The sequence below is a fragment of the Melopsittacus undulatus genome, assembly GCF_012275295.1.
Source record: "Melopsittacus undulatus isolate bMelUnd1 chromosome 28 unlocalized genomic scaffold, bMelUnd1.mat.Z SUPER_28_unloc_1, whole genome shotgun sequence".
In the NCBI taxonomy this organism is placed as follows: Eukaryota; Metazoa; Chordata; class Aves; order Psittaciformes; family Psittaculidae; genus Melopsittacus; species Melopsittacus undulatus.
This window is the reverse complement of record NW_022993939.1, coordinates 142,958-157,271: the sequence shown is the minus strand read 5'-3', so window position 1 is coordinate 157,271 and position 14,314 is coordinate 142,958. Positions and strand designations below refer to the sequence as shown.

The 14,314-nt window shown below is 60.3% G+C and overlaps 3 protein-coding genes across 9 annotated transcripts; 1 reads left to right on the top strand and 2 right to left on the bottom strand.

The window, feature by feature from the left end:
- Window positions 1-514: 514 nt before the first annotated feature.
- LOC101872323 (HLA class II histocompatibility antigen, DR alpha chain) lies at window positions 515-2,268 on the bottom strand. Its single transcript, XM_034073589.1, has 4 exons — window positions 2,134-2,268; window positions 1,628-1,885; window positions 1,243-1,524; window positions 515-857 (listed from the first exon to the last, which is right to left on the bottom strand). The coding sequence occupies exons 1-4, from the start codon at window positions 2,204-2,206 to the stop codon at window positions 703-705; spliced, it is 768 nt and encodes a 255-aa protein (XP_033929480.1). The 5' UTR covers window positions 2,207-2,268; the 3' UTR covers window positions 515-702.
- On the top strand, window positions 2,174-4,929 carry LOC101868683 (class II histocompatibility antigen, B-L beta chain). Of its 2 annotated transcripts, XM_034073587.1 has the most exons (7): window positions 2,174-2,332; window positions 2,620-2,777; window positions 3,208-3,477; window positions 4,072-4,353; window positions 4,450-4,553; window positions 4,643-4,666; window positions 4,765-4,929. In XM_034073587.1, the coding sequence occupies exons 2-7, from the start codon at window positions 2,684-2,686 to the stop codon at window positions 4,774-4,776; spliced, it is 786 nt and encodes a 261-aa protein (XP_033929478.1). In that variant the 5' UTR covers window positions 2,174-2,332; window positions 2,620-2,683; the 3' UTR covers window positions 4,777-4,929. The 2 variants fall into 2 exon arrangements, with proteins under 2 accessions (XP_033929478.1, XP_033929479.1); XM_034073588.1 differs by lacking the exon at window positions 2,174-2,332 and having other exon boundaries at window positions 2,590-2,777.
- A 902-nt stretch (window positions 4,930-5,831) lies between these two features.
- On the bottom strand, window positions 5,832-13,736 carry BRD2 (bromodomain containing 2). Of its 6 annotated transcripts, none has more exons than XM_034073550.1 (12): window positions 13,045-13,736; window positions 12,197-12,497; window positions 11,137-11,274; window positions 10,924-11,065; window positions 10,636-10,844; window positions 10,163-10,534; window positions 9,956-10,084; window positions 9,100-9,354; window positions 8,822-9,003; window positions 8,126-8,439; window positions 7,325-7,447; window positions 5,832-6,222 (listed from the first exon to the last, which is right to left on the bottom strand). In XM_034073550.1, the coding sequence occupies exons 1-12, from the start codon at window positions 13,071-13,073 to the stop codon at window positions 6,092-6,094; spliced, it is 2,325 nt and encodes a 774-aa protein (XP_033929441.1). In that variant the 5' UTR covers window positions 13,074-13,736; the 3' UTR covers window positions 5,832-6,091. The 6 variants fall into 6 exon arrangements, with proteins under 6 accessions (XP_033929441.1, XP_033929442.1, XP_033929440.1 ...); XM_034073551.1 differs by having other exon boundaries at window positions 5,833-6,222; window positions 8,822-8,964; window positions 10,163-10,537; window positions 13,045-13,735; XM_034073549.1 differs by having other exon boundaries at window positions 5,835-6,222; window positions 10,163-10,537; window positions 13,045-13,735.
- Between the last annotated feature and the right edge of the window lie 578 nt (window positions 13,737-14,314).

Genomic DNA, 14,314 nt, shown 5'->3' with positions numbered 1-14,314 from the left:
CTGGGGTTTAATGATTATAGATTAATTACAGAATGCTAAGCACAGGGGGCTGAGGTCCCTGCCAAGAGCACAAACACCACCAACAGCAACTCCCCCACTGACGCTACAGCCGCTGCCTCCAGCCTTATATAGGGAGGGAGCGGACGCGGTCGAATCAACCTGGAGGTCTCAATCAGGTCCGACCTTCCCTACAAGCACCAGCCTGGGGTAGCGCCGCAGGCTTCAATCAGGTCCGACCCCTCCTCGCTTCGGCTTCGCTCAGCGCCGCTGGGTCCTAAAGCCCGACCGCAGGACGGCGAATCCCGCAATGGGTTGGGGTGAAGGAGACTTAAAGCTCCTCCAGTCCCAACCCCTTCCACCGGACCAGGTTCCTCCAACCTGGCCTTGAAGGGTTGGAGCATCCGTCCTATCATAGGGGTCCTTAGAGAAGAAGAAGCTGTTGGAGAGCCCAGGACCCCCAAGCTTCTCCCAAGAGCTGGGGGTAGGACCCTGCCCCATAGATCAAGCCCGAGAGTGGCCTCGTGGTGGGATCAACCCCAACCCACTTTATTGCAGTTACCAGGCAGCGCAGGGGAGGAGGAAGAGGAGGGTGAAGGGCAGCGGGTGCCAGGGGGAGCTGTGGGGCAGGGCACCCCTCGCCTCCATTAGGGGGTTTGCAAGGGGAAAGGGGCATGGAGGGGCCAGGTTTGGGGTGCCAGGGGTTCACAAGACGCCCCTGTGGTTGTGGGCGTTGTTCATCTTCATGGCCTTGATGATGAGGATGGTGCCCACCACGATGCCCACGATGCCCACGGCCAAGCCCAGGGCACACACCACGGTCTGGGTGGTCTCAGAGGCAGCGGGGGGCACTTTGGGTTCTGCAAGGGGAAGGGGGGAGAGAAGAGAGGTGAGGACCCCCCCATCCAAACTCCCTCTTCCTCATCCTCGTCCCACTTCCTGTTCCTCTCCCTCCTCTTCCTCACCCCCATCCAACCTTCCTCATCCCCATCCCACCTTCCTCTTCTTCCCCTTCCTCTTCTTCATCCCCTTCCCACCCTCGTCTTCTTCCTCTTCCCCTTCCTCTTCCTCATCGCTATCCCCTCTTCCTCTTCTTCACCCTCCTCCTTCTCTCCCTCATCCCATCCTCCTCTTCCTCATTGCTATCCCCTCTTCCTCTTCTTCACCCTCCTCCTTCTCTCCCTCATCCCATCCTCCTCTTCCTCACCCCTATCCCCTCTTCCTCCTCCTCTTCCCCTTCCTCACCCCATTCCTTCTGGAGCCCACTGGGGAGCCCCTCATGCTGCACACGGCACCCATAGAGGTCCCCACGCTGGGGCACGAAGGTCAGGTAGGAGAAGAGCCCATAGGTGTTGTCCTCCCGCGGGTAGAACACGCTCCTGTAGATACCATCGCTCACAGGCTGCTGGTTCCGCACCCACGTCACCGACAGCACCGGCGGCCACAGCTTGTCCACGGCGCACACCAGGATGTTGGGCTCCTCCAGCTCCACGCGGTACTTGGGGAACACCGACACCTCCGGCGGCACTGGGGGCAATGGGGTTGGAGCCCTCGTTCCATAGCTCCAGGATGGAGGTGGTAAGGATGCCTCGAGGTCTCCATTGTGGTACCCAAAAGGGGGGGGTCTTACCGATGGTTGCCCGGGACCTGTTGGTGTTGCTGATGGAGATCTCCAGGTTCTGCTTCCCAATGGCCATGTTCTGCAGAGCTCCCTGTGCCTTGAAGCTGGCGAACTTCCCGAACTCCTCCAGGCGCCACACGGTCTCCTGCTGCTCGTGATCCACGTGGAAGATCTCATCCCCATCGAAGTCGAACATGAACTCGCTGTCCTGATGCTCCTTGCTCTCGTCCCGCTGGTAGAACTCCGACTGCGTGATCGTGTTCCCCACTGCGAGTAGGAAGGGGGCACGGAGCATCCTCATGGAGCATCCTCAAGGAGCATCCTCAAGGAGCCTCCTCAAGGAGCATCCTCAAGGAGCATCCTCAAGGAGCATCTCCAAGCCACCCCCTTCCCTTCCTCCTCCCCTAAGCCTGAGTGATGAGCACCAGGACCCCACATACACTATGGGGCACCCACCACCGAGCAACCTGATGGAATCAGGGTGTCCGCCCCATATCCCACCTCCCTTCACCCACCTTTCACAGCCGCCGTGCCCCATAGAGCCAACGGGAGCAGGAGCAGGGTCGCGATTCCCAACGCTCCGGCCATCGCTCCCGTGTCCTGCGGCTCCAAGGGGCGATGCGGGGGTGCCCGAGCAGCCCTTGACGGCCCTCGACCAATCAGAAGCCTCCCCGCTGATGACGCCGCTGTCTCCAGGCAGAGCAGCCCCGCGGGGTACCCGATGGAGCAGACAGCCCGACGGGCACCACAATGGGCTCTGAACCCCGACCCGACCCCCCCCAGCCCCACACGGAGGGGGGGGTTGGGGTCGGGGACAGCGCTGGGGGGGGCACCGGGATGGGGGAGCCCCAATGGTGCCCGTGGGGGTGATGGGGGCAGCCGGGGGGGGAGGCTTCAACGGGGACCAAGTGCGGACGGGAGCCCCGTCCGCTCCTGCTCTGCCCAGCAACGGGTGACGCTGCCCCAGCCTCGATGATGATTGGTTCTTAATGGGCTCCCAGTCCCGGCGCTGGGACCCCAGGGAGCGCCGTTGCCTTACTGGGAGGGGAGTCCGCTGTGTGCGCGATGGGGACTGGGGGTGCGCTGGGAGCTGCTGGGACCCTGCTGGTGGCACTGGTGGCACTGGGAGCCCCCCCGGCTCATGGCGAGGAGCTGTCGAGTGAGTGCGGAGCCACGGAGCTGGGGGGGTCTGGGGTCTTTGGGGTGTCCTTGGGGTTGGGGGGGCTTTGTTGGGGTTGGGGGTATTTGGTGTTTGGAGAGGTCTTTGTTGGGGTTTAGGGGTGTTTGGGATTTGGAGGAGTCTTTGTTGGGTGTTTTGGGGAGTTTGGGGGTATTTGAGGTTTTTGGGGGTCTTTGTTGTGTCTGTTGGGTCTTTGGGTTTGGGGGGGTCTTTGTTGGGTCTTAGGGGTCTTTATTGGGGTTTGATGGGGTCTTTCTTGGGTTTTAGGGGTCTTTGCTGTGTCTGTTGGGTCTCTTGGGTCTTTGGGGGCTCTGTCTCACCTTCCCCCCATCCCCTGGCCCCTCCTGTGCCCCCCAGAACAGGGTGAGGGGGGAGCTGCTCCCCCTGACCCAACACCCGGCACCAACAGGGATGTTCCAAGAGGCCTATAAGTACGAGTGTCAGTTCCTCAACGGCACCCAGCGCGTCCGGTTTGTGGCGAGGTACATCCACAACCGGGTGCAGTACGCGCACTTCGACAGCGACGTGGGGCACTATGTGGGTGATACCCCCATGGGCGAGATCCAAGCCAAGCACCGCAATGACAACGTGGAATTGCTGGAGCAGCGACGGACTGCAGTGGATTGGTTCTGCCGGCACAACTATGAGGGGCTTACCCCTTTCATCACAGAGCGGAGAGGTGAGTCCATGGCAGAACACTCCTTGAGGAACAGGCCCACACCAACCCCTTGCACTGCCGGGGCTGTCATGTGACCATGGCTGTCACCATGGCTGTGACCATGGTGGTGGTTGGTTGTCACATGGTGGTGGATGGTGTCTTTGCCACCTTTGTACAACACTGGGTTGCCCAGGGTTGACTTGATGAACACATTGGGTTGCACAACATTGGGTTGACCACCATTGGTTTGGCCAATGCATTGGGCTGTACAATACTGGGGTGCCCAGTGTTGGGTTCATGAACACATTGGTTGCCCACCATTGTGTCCCCACCACCATTGGTTCCCCATCACCATCGTGTCCCCACCACCATTGGTTCCCCACCCGCACTGTGTCCCCATAACCATTGGTTCCCCCTCACCACCGTGTCCCCATCACCATTGTGTCCCCCAACACCATTGTGTTCCCACCACCATTGGTTCCCCACCATTGTGTCCCCACCACCATTGGTTCCCCATCACCATTGGTTTCCCACCACTGTGTCCCCACCACCATTGGTTCCCCCTCCCCACCGTGCCCCCATCACCCCCCGGTGACCGCGGCTCTCCCCCGGCAGTGCCTCCCAGGGTCGAGATCTTCCCGGTGCAGTCGAGCTCGGCGCCGCAGACCAACCGCTTGGCGTGTGCCGTGAGCGACTTCTACCCCGCGCCCATCGAGGTGCGGTGGTTCAAGGACGGGCGCGAGGAGCTGGAGCGCGTGGTGTCCACCGACGTCATCCAGAACGGCGACTGGACCTACCAGGTGCTGGTGATGCTGGAGACCAGCCCGCGGCGCGGAGAGACCTACGCCTGTCAGGTGGAACACGTCAGCCTCCAGCAGCCCAGCGTCGTGCATTGGGGTACGGACACCCCGAGCGCAGCCGGTACCCCCACAATGAACGGGGGGGGGACACCCCAAACTTAACCCCTTTACACCCCCTGTTTTGGTTGTGCAGAGCTGACGGATGGCAGCAATAGCAAGATGGTGACGGGGATCGGGGGCTTCGTCTTGGGGCTCATCTTCCTCGTGGTGGGGCTCATCTTCTACATGCGCAAGAAGGTGAATGGGGGGGTCTCTATGGGGTCCTCAAGGTTTGGGGGTGCTGTGGGGTGCCCCTGGGTCACACTGACACCATCTCTCTGTTCCAGGGCACCCACTTCCCCCCGCTGCAGGTAATGTTTGTACCCCCCCTGCCCCACACATCTGTGACCCCCCCCCAACATTGGGGTGACCCCAGCCCCACACTCACCCCCTTTGTCTCTCCCCACAGGCCACCTCCTGAGCAACCTCCTGCCCCACTGCACAGGCACCAACCATGCTCTGCCCCACAAGTGTTACCCCACAGCGACCCCTGGTGTCCCCAACATCCCTCCCCAGCCCCACAACTGTGACCCACAGCAGCTCCAGCTCTAATAAAATGACTCACGTTGCTCCAGCCCCAGTTGTTGGGGGGCTGTGGGGTGGGGGAATGACCCAATGTGGGGCAGTGGCATCGCCACAGGGATGGAGCAGGTGTGGAGCTCTATGGGGCAGGAAGACCCCTCTATGGGGCAGAATCCCCTGCCCCAGCCCCACTTTGGGGCCCCCAAAAGATGGGGGGGTGGGGGTTCTATGTGGGGGGTGTGGGAAAATCCCATGGGTGGGGGGGAAGGGAATGGGGTTCTCAATGGGGGTGGGAGAAGGTAAGGAAGAAATGGGGTGAATGGGGTCTCTTGGGGGGGGGGTAGGGCAAGGCAGAAATTCCCACGGGTGGGGGAGGGGCTCCAATAATATTTTCTTTATTTACACGTGAAAGAATCCGAAGGTTCCAAACAGGCGCTGGGGGGGGGGGGGAGGGGGTCGTTGGGGGAGGGGCGAGAGGGAGGGGGGAGGGGGCACGGAAAAAAAACCTCAAAACCAAACGAATTCCCCTGCCCCCCAAAAAAATTTTGAAAATTATACACAAAATATGGAGGGAAAATGAAAAAAAAAAGCAGCCCCTGCCCCTCCCCCACCCGGGGCATGGGGGGGAGGGGGGCGCGAAGAAATTAACCCAAAAAAGAACAAAAACCAGAAACCAACACCCCAAAACTTCAGCCCCTGGGGGGGGAGGGGTGGAAAATGTTGGTTTTTTTTTCCCGTTTTTAAAAAGATTTTTGAGTTTTTTGGGGGGATTTTTAAAAGTTTGTTTTCTTCTTAAAAACGCCCCCATTGCCCCTCCCCCACCCCCTCCCCCATCCCCAAAATACCCCCGAATCCATGGAAAAAAGTAAAATCCAAAGAAACCAAACTAAAAAAAAACCCCAAACGAACAATAAAACCTGCGGGCGGGGGGTGGGGGAGGGGCCACCCCATCATGCCCCTCCCCCCCTCAAATGCCACCTCCCCCCCCCTCAAGTCCATGTGTGTGGGGGGGATGGGGATCCCCCTCTGACCCCGCCCCCTTTTGGGTGGGGGAGGGGCTGCGGGGGGGGAGGGGGCTCAGTCCGGTCCCACAGATCCGTTTCTGTCCAATCCCATCGCTGAGGGGGTGGGAAATTGGGGGGGGGGGATGGGGGAGGAAAGGAAGGGAATGGGAAGGGAGGGGTTGTATCCCGCTGACGTCATCGATGACGTCATCACCCCGAGTCGGAGTCGCTGGTGTCGGAGGAGGAAGAGGAGGAGGAGGAGCTGCTCGAGTCGGAGCTGGAGCTGGAGGCGCTCAGGCGGGACACGGCCACGTGCTGGGCGGACTCGGCCTTGTCGCTGGCTATGGGGGGGGGAAAGGGGGGGTGAAGGCTCTGTCGTGATACAGCACACGTCAAAACACTGATAAACCCCCAGAAACTGTCGCGATAGTCCCAAATAACCTATAATAAACACCAATAAACTATTGCGATAGTCCCCAATTGCAATAAACTGTGATAAACTGTCACAATAGTCCCCAATCGCAATAAACTGTCACGATAGTCCCCAATAATCTACAATACACCCCAATAAACTTGTGACAGTCCCCAGTCATGATAAATTGTGATAAACTATCGCAATAGTCTCCAATAAATCCCAATAAAATCACAATCCCCAATTGTGATATACTGTGATAAACTTTCGCGATAGTCCCCAATAAACCCCAAAAAACTCTTGTGATAGTCCCCACTGAGCAGTGATGTCACAATAGTCCCCAATAAGCTGCAATTAACCCCAAAAAAACCATTCTGATAGTATCAACTATTGCAATAAACTATCACGATAGTCCTTGATAAGCTGCAATAAAGCCCAATAAACTGTCAGAACAGTCCTTGATAAAATGTTATAAACCCCAATACCATTGTGACAGTCTCCTATTAACTATCCTGATAAACTATCACGATAGTCCACGATAAACTGCGATAAACCCCCAAAAACTGTCACAATAGTCTGCAATGAGCTATGATACACCCCAATAAACGGTTGCAATAGTCATCCCATATCAACTGTCATGATAGCTCCCACTGAACAACAATAAACTGTTGCAACAGTCCCATATAAACCCCTGCCCACTATCGGGGTCATTCCCAATTGCCTGTCATGACAAACTGTCCCAATAACCCCCATGAACTGTGCTAAACAAACACCAGACCCCAATAAACCCCCATAGTGTCCTTTGTGCTATCACTACAGGCTGCCATGACCCTCCCGTGACCTATCGCGACAGGCTGCAATGACCTGCTCGTGACTTATCACGACAGGCTGCAATGACCCCCCTGTGACCTATCGCGACAGGCTGCCATGACGCCCCTGTGACCTATCGCGACAGGCTGCCATGACCCCCCTGTGACCTATCGCGACAGGCTGCCATGACCCCCCTGTGACCTATCGCGACAGGCGCTCACCCTTCTTGGGGGGTTTCTTGGCCGAGTTGAGCTGCCCACTGACATCCTGCAGCCGCTTCTCCAGCTCCCGTTTCTTCTCCAGCGCCAGCTCCTCTTTCGTCTTCCCCACCGGCTTCTTCAAGGCTAAGGAGGGGACATGAAGGGGTCAAAAGGGACCCCAAAATGGCCTAAAACCAGCCCAAAACCCAGCACAGCCCCAAGAAATGAACACCCGATGGTCAACTGTCAACTACCACCCACCCCAAAACATGGCTGGGGCCCCCCAACCCTTGGCCAGCACCCAACCAACCCCTCAAGGACCAGCACTCAACCAACGGCCAAGCAACCAATCCAACCATCAACCACCCAATGGAAACCCCCCCCACACAACCAGCCCCCAAAACACCCAATGGCCTGCACCTAACCAATCCAACAACCCAATGGTCTACAGCCAACCAACCCAACACCCAACCCCTCAACCAAACAACCCAAAGGCCTACAGCCAACCAACCCAACCCCGCAATGGCCTGCACCCAACCAACCCAATACCCAACCCCTCAACCCAACAACCCAAAGGCCTACACCCAACGAACTGAACACCCAACTCCTCAATGGCCTACACCCAACCAACCCAACACCCAACTCCTCAACAGCCTACACCCAGCAACCCAACACCCAACTCTTCAACCCAACGGCCTGCACCCAACGAATCCAACACCCAACCCCTCCATGGCCTACACCCAACCAACCCAACCCCTCCATGGCCTCCCACCACCCTCACCCCATTGATCAACCAAAGGCCACCCTGGTCCCGTGTCTCACTCTCGCTGTAGGGCTTGCGCGGCTTCTTCCGCAGGCAGGACAGGACATAGCGCTCCAGCTCCCGCAGCGTCGAGGGCTTCAGGGTCTCGAAGTCAATCTCTATCTCCTCGGGGTTGGAATCCCGCAGTGAGGGCTCCCGGGACTGGATGATGTGCACCACACGGCCCAGCTTCTCCCCAGGCAGCTTGTTGATGTCCAGGCTGAGCTGGCGCTTCTCATCGTACGTCATGGGCTTGCTCTCCTCCTCCTCCTCCGAGTCGTAGAGCGCTGAGGGTGGTGGTGGCAGCGCTGCTTTCGCTGCCTTCTTTGAGTTCCTGAGGGGAGAAATCCCTGCTTGAAAGCTGCTTTTCTGCACCAAAAAACAGGGTTTTCCCACCAGAACCACCCCCGTTTCAACAAGGCCCCGCTTGGTTGTGCATAGAACACAAACTAACCCCAAATCCACCCCATTTTTACGCTCTAAACCCCTTTAATTTCACACACAACCCCAAATTCACCCTAATAATCACCAATTTTCCTGCCCCAAAACCATGTTCTCCCCCCAAAATACATCCATTTTCACCAAAACAATTCAGAAGTCCAAATTTCCCAAACTACACCCCAAAGCTTCAAAAGAAGCCCCCCAAAATCTCATTTCTCCTACCCCAAACCCCCCATTTCCCCCCCAGACCTCCCCCTTTCCCCTCCCCTGCTCACCGGGTGCCGCTGCCGGCGGCTCTCCGGGCCCGGCGGAGCTGTGCCTGCCGCAGCCGCGATTCCTCATCTCCCCCTTTTTTGTGCTTCTCTGTTTTCTTCTTCTTCTTCTTCTCCCTCTTCCTTTTGGGTTTGGAGACGGGGCCCTGCGAGAGGGCAGCCAACTGCTCGTGGACGGCACGTAACTGCAGGGGGGATGGACACGGGGAGGGGGGGGTGAGGTGGGCACCGGTATCGGCTCCGGCACGGCTCCGGCGCCAGCACCGGCGCCGGTTCCTCACCTGCTCCTGCAGCTCAGCCAAGCGGTTGGCCCGTTCCTCCTCCGAGTCTGAGCTCTCCTCGCTCTCCGAGGAGCTCTCACTGCTGCTCTCGTCGTCTTCATCATCCTCGTCGTCGTCTTCGTCGTCGTCCTCGTCGCTGGAGGACTCCTCCGAGGTGGATTTGGAGAGGGCACCGGGAAGCGGAGCCGATACCGAGGGAGGGCTGGCGGCCTGTGGCTCATCTGGCATCTTGGCATAGCTGAACTCAAACACGTCCTGGGGGAGGCAGGGATGGGGTCAGGGGGGCAGCGGGACAACAAGGGGACACTCAAGGGCAGCAAGGTCCTGTTGTGTCCCTGGAATTGGGACCAGGATCAGACAAGACACCAATGTAAGGTCTTATCACTGGGAATAGATACCAGGACACCAGGACCCAATATCACTGTCTTCAGTTATCCTTAAGGATAAGACACCAGGACAACAGGGATGGGATTGGACACAACGACAGTAACATTAGAAGCAGGTGCTAGAACAGGAATGCCAGACACCAGGATGAGACAAGACACCAAAACAGGGTCTTATCACTGGAACCAGGATACAGGGACACCAGGATCCAAGCATCAACATCTTGCTCTGTCCTTAGGGATATCAGGACAAGAATGAGATTGCACAATGGGACAAACACATCGAAAAGAGATCCTAGAACATGAGCACCAAACACCAGAACACTGGGAATGGGACTGGGCACTGATGTCTCATCCATGAGGACCAGAGGGAGACCAACACATTGGATTCTTATATCTGAAGACAGGACCAGGACACTGGGATCAGACAGGACAACGGGACCAGGGTACTCCAGCACCCGACCCCAGCTCACCTGCAGCTTCCGTGCCATGGCCACCACGTCGTGGTCAGGGGGGTTGTACTTGTAACAGTTGGAGAACATCAACCGGACGTCAGCAGCGAATTCCTGCGCGTCATGGTAATCCCTGTTCTCCATTTTCCGCTATGAGAGGAAAAGCAGCAGTGAGGAAAGCCCCAAACCTCCCCAACCCCCCCCCAGACCCCTCTTCCTGCCCCACACCTTGATGGTGCTGAGGTCCATGGGGTGCTTGATGATCTCATGGTAGTCATGCAGCCCCAGAGCCGAGGCGTCCACGGGTTTGTAGAAGGGCCAGGCATAGGCCGCGTGCTTCTTGGAGAGCAGCTCCTTGAGGATCCCATTGCAGTACTTGAGCTGCTCCGACAGCTTCCCCTTCTTGGAGGTCTGGTGCTGCTGGGAATCCGGTAAATCCTTGCGGGGGGGTTTGATGGGGCGGCCGCTCTCGCGCCGCGCTGGGATTTTGGCTGCTTTGCTGTCCAAGAGCGTGGCCGACGGTGAGGATTCACCACCGCTGGTGGCGATGATGGCGGTGGTGGTGGGGGTGGTGGTGTCTGCTTTCCGCTTCACACCCTTCTTCTGCCAGAACACCCCAAAGTAAGGCTGAGGAACACCCCCACCACACCCCCCCCATTGCAGGACCCATGGCAAAGGGGGGGGGGGACACCGGTTCCTACCTTGGCCACGGGCTGGGTGGGTGCTGGCGCAGCCAGGACAGGCGGAGAGGGCGAGTGTAGGGACTTGAGGAGCGGGGCTGTGATCACCGACGGATGGGGAATGTTGACGATGGTGGTGGGGATCTCGGGGCTGGGGCTGTAGACGGTGGCGTGGGACACGGAGGACACGGCAGGGACTTGCTGAGCGGCGGTGAGGCCGGCCAGGAGGGCTGCAATGGGGTGAGGAACAGTGTTAGGAACCCCCTCCAGCCAGCTCCCGGCACACGGCACCACCGCGGCCACCGGTACCTGCGGCCCGAGACGCTCCCTTCTTGTGGCTGTTCCTGGCCACCGGCACCACGATCTCCTGCTCTTCCGGTGGCATCTGAGCCACCTTCTGCAGGAAGATCTTCTCCAAGGTCTGGGCCATCAACACGATGTCATCCGTGGGCTGCAAGGGCCCAAAGGGAGGTTAGGGTTGTGCCAATGGGGTGATGCCGGCGGTGCTGGGGTGGTTCTCACCTTGTTGTAGATGTAGCAGTTGGTGAACATGGTGTTGAAGTCCTGCATGCACTCGGCAGCCCCCCAGTAGTAGTTGTTCTCCAAGCGACGCTTGATCGTCCCCATGTCCATGGGTTGCTTGATGATCTTGTGGTAATCCTAAGGGATAACGGGATGCGGCGCCGGTGGTTACGGATGGGATGGAAGCTCCGGTACCCGGCGCTGAGCTCACACACCAGCTCTCACACAGCACCCAAACGCAGGCAGGAAGGGAGGGGAAGGGGTAACAGGGGTTTGCTCCCTACCCTGAGAGTGCCACCGTCCCCCTACATGTCCTTTGCCAGGGTGGAAAACCTACGCTATGGGGACAGCTGGATGGAGGCCGGTGTCCGGATGGGCTCGATGATCCCGGGAAAAGGAAAAGGAGGGGAAAAATCTAAGGAAGAGCAACAAGAAAGAACCTCCGTGGAAAAATTACCTCCGGGCTTTAAATCCTCGAGCGCCACAGGTGAGACACGGGGGGGCTGGCGTTTAATTTTGGGGTCACAAGATGTCTTCTACAAACTCATGGATGGGCATCTGCAAAACGCATTCAGGGCACAAGAGATTAGGTGGGAATGGGGTGGGAAGCAGGGGGGGAGGGTGGGAAGACGTCCGGATTTACCTCTAGGAGCGGCTGCGTGGTTGTATCCATGCTTTTTAGAAGGGATAACGGGATAAAAGGGGAGAGGTGGCAGCTGCTCGGAGGACGTCCCCAGGATCAGCCTACGAGGGGCCATTGGGGGGGATAGGGGAGGTGCTGGGATGGGACCTGGCGCCCGGAAAACAGGGCAAAAGCTCCTTGGGAATGGTCTGGGAACGCCGGCGGTGGCACTCTCAGGGTTGGGGGGAGCAGGGGGGAAGCAAGAGGGAAAGGAGATGCCCCAAGCAGCATCTGCATGTGCCTGACACCCCTGCCTGCACGCGTGAGGGGCGATGGGGCCGCACGCATCCATCCACACACGGATCCCTGTGCCCGGACACGCTTCCACACTCCAACCCCCTGCCCCCCAGTTCCCATCCATCCACTGGGCTGCGTTACCGGGAGCCCCAGCTTGACGGCGTCCACCGGCTGCCGAAAGGGCCAAGCAAACTGGTGCTTCCAGAGGGCTTTCATCACCACCTTGTGCAGGTACTGGAGCTGGTTGGTGACCCGGCCGGGCTTCTTGGGGTTGGAAACCTCGGGGGGAGGTGGGTTCACCTGCGGCGACGGCAGCGCCGGCACCGAGGCCATGGTGGGGCTCTCGAAGCCCTCGTAGAGGAGGGAGGGTTTGCGGATCCGCTTCCCCGGGGTCGATTCGGTCGCCAGAGCCATGAGCCCAGCGTTGCCCTCCCCCAGGAGCCTGCAAGAGGGGAGCACAGACAGGGTTAAGCCAAACGGCTCCGTTATGGCTTGGCCCCAAGGGGAAGGAACCACCCCAAAACCATCACTAAGGGGTCCCAGCAAATCCCGTGGTGGGATTCGGGGATCAGCATCCCAAGTAACGGGAGCCAAGGGCTCGGTGCGGATCCAACCTCAGCCTCAAACACAAAGGGCATCGGTGCCGGTGTCACCTGCCTGTGCCATTGACACCCCCTTGTGCCGGTGTCACCGCTTCCAGCGGGATTTACCCGTGCTGGCAACGCCAAGGAAGCGGCATCCCGGCTTTGGTGCTGTTGCCATCACCGACACCCCACACCATCCATAAACCACACCGCAAACCATCTGCATCCATGCCCCGTTCGCGGTTTATGGGTGAAAACCCAACATTTAGGACACCACCAACCAGCACAAAACCAGCATAAAACCAGCACAAAACCAGCATAAAACCAGCACAAAACCAGCAGGAAACGACCACAAACCCACGGGAAAACCGGACCCCCCAACCCCGTTACAGCCCCGGTACCTACTTGCTCTGTGGGTTCACGTTCTGCAGCATCCCGGCGGCTGCGTGCGCGGCCCTGGGGCCCGGCCCTTCTCCTCCTCCTCCTTCTCCTCCCGCCGCCGCCGTCTCTTCCGACGCCCCCCCCCACTTTGCCCGGAGTAACGGGGGGGGTTCAAGCGGCACCGGCCCGGTGGGGGCCTCCCCCGTCAGCGCATCACCGGCACCGGGCGGCGGACGGACGGGGGGGGGAGCCGGGGGCTGTGTCCCCTCTCCCCCCGGGGCACAGCGGGCGTCAAGCGGCGGCCTTCACATGAACGGGCAGCGGGGGGTGAGGGGCACCGGGATGTAGGGGAGGGGGGTTGGGGTCCCCCCTCTTCGGAGCCCCCCGAATCCGACGCGGAGCGGTCGATACCGGAGCGTGCGCGGCGCTGAGCGGCGGCGGAGGCCGCGGGTGCGCTGCGGGCCGCGGATGGGAGCGGATGGGGAGCGGGGCCGAGTCACCGGGCGGGCTCCATCTTGGCTCCGGATGAGGGCGGAAGGGAAGGGGAGGGCCGCTCCCCGCTGGCCGCAGGCAGGGGTCGCTACGGAGGCCGGGGAGGGTCCGGCGGAGCCGTCCGGGAGCGGCGGAGGCGGAGATGGATCCGGATTGGGGCCGCCCCCCCCCCGGGCCCGACCCGCTCCCTGCTCCGTCCCTGCGAAATGGCGCCGCTCGGCCTGCCCCCGGCCGCCCTTATATAGACACGAGCCGGCCGCTGATTGGGCGGCGGCGCCGCTGACATCACCCCCCCCGCCCCTCCCCGCCCCGGCGAGGCCTCATTGGGCGGAGGCACGCCCCGCGCCTCGCCGTGATTGGAGGAGGGGCGCGTCCGTCAACACCGCGGAGCCCCGCCCCTCCCGCCCTTCCGCCCGGCGACTCGCCCGGCCGAGCGGGCGGTGTCGCCGCTCATTGGCCAGCACCCGCACTCCTCGCGACCTGATTGGCCGAAGGGTGAGGAAAGGGGCGGGCCCAGCGGGCGGAAGCGGCCGTTGGCGGCCGTTGTCTGTGTGTGAGGGGACGGAGCGCCGCCGCCATCTTGCGCGGCCGCCGCCGCACCGGGCGCACAATGAGCACCGAGCTCCGGGTCAGCCCCGGACCCGCTCCGGGCCCCGCGGGGCTCCCGCACCCGCAGACACCCCCATGGGGGGTCCCTGCACGCCCGCACCCCTCTCACCTTCCCCTTCCCCCCCCCCCCGTTCTCCGGGCTCCCCCCCCGCGCCCCCCGGGCCCCACGGCCCTGCCGGTAGCACCGAGCCCC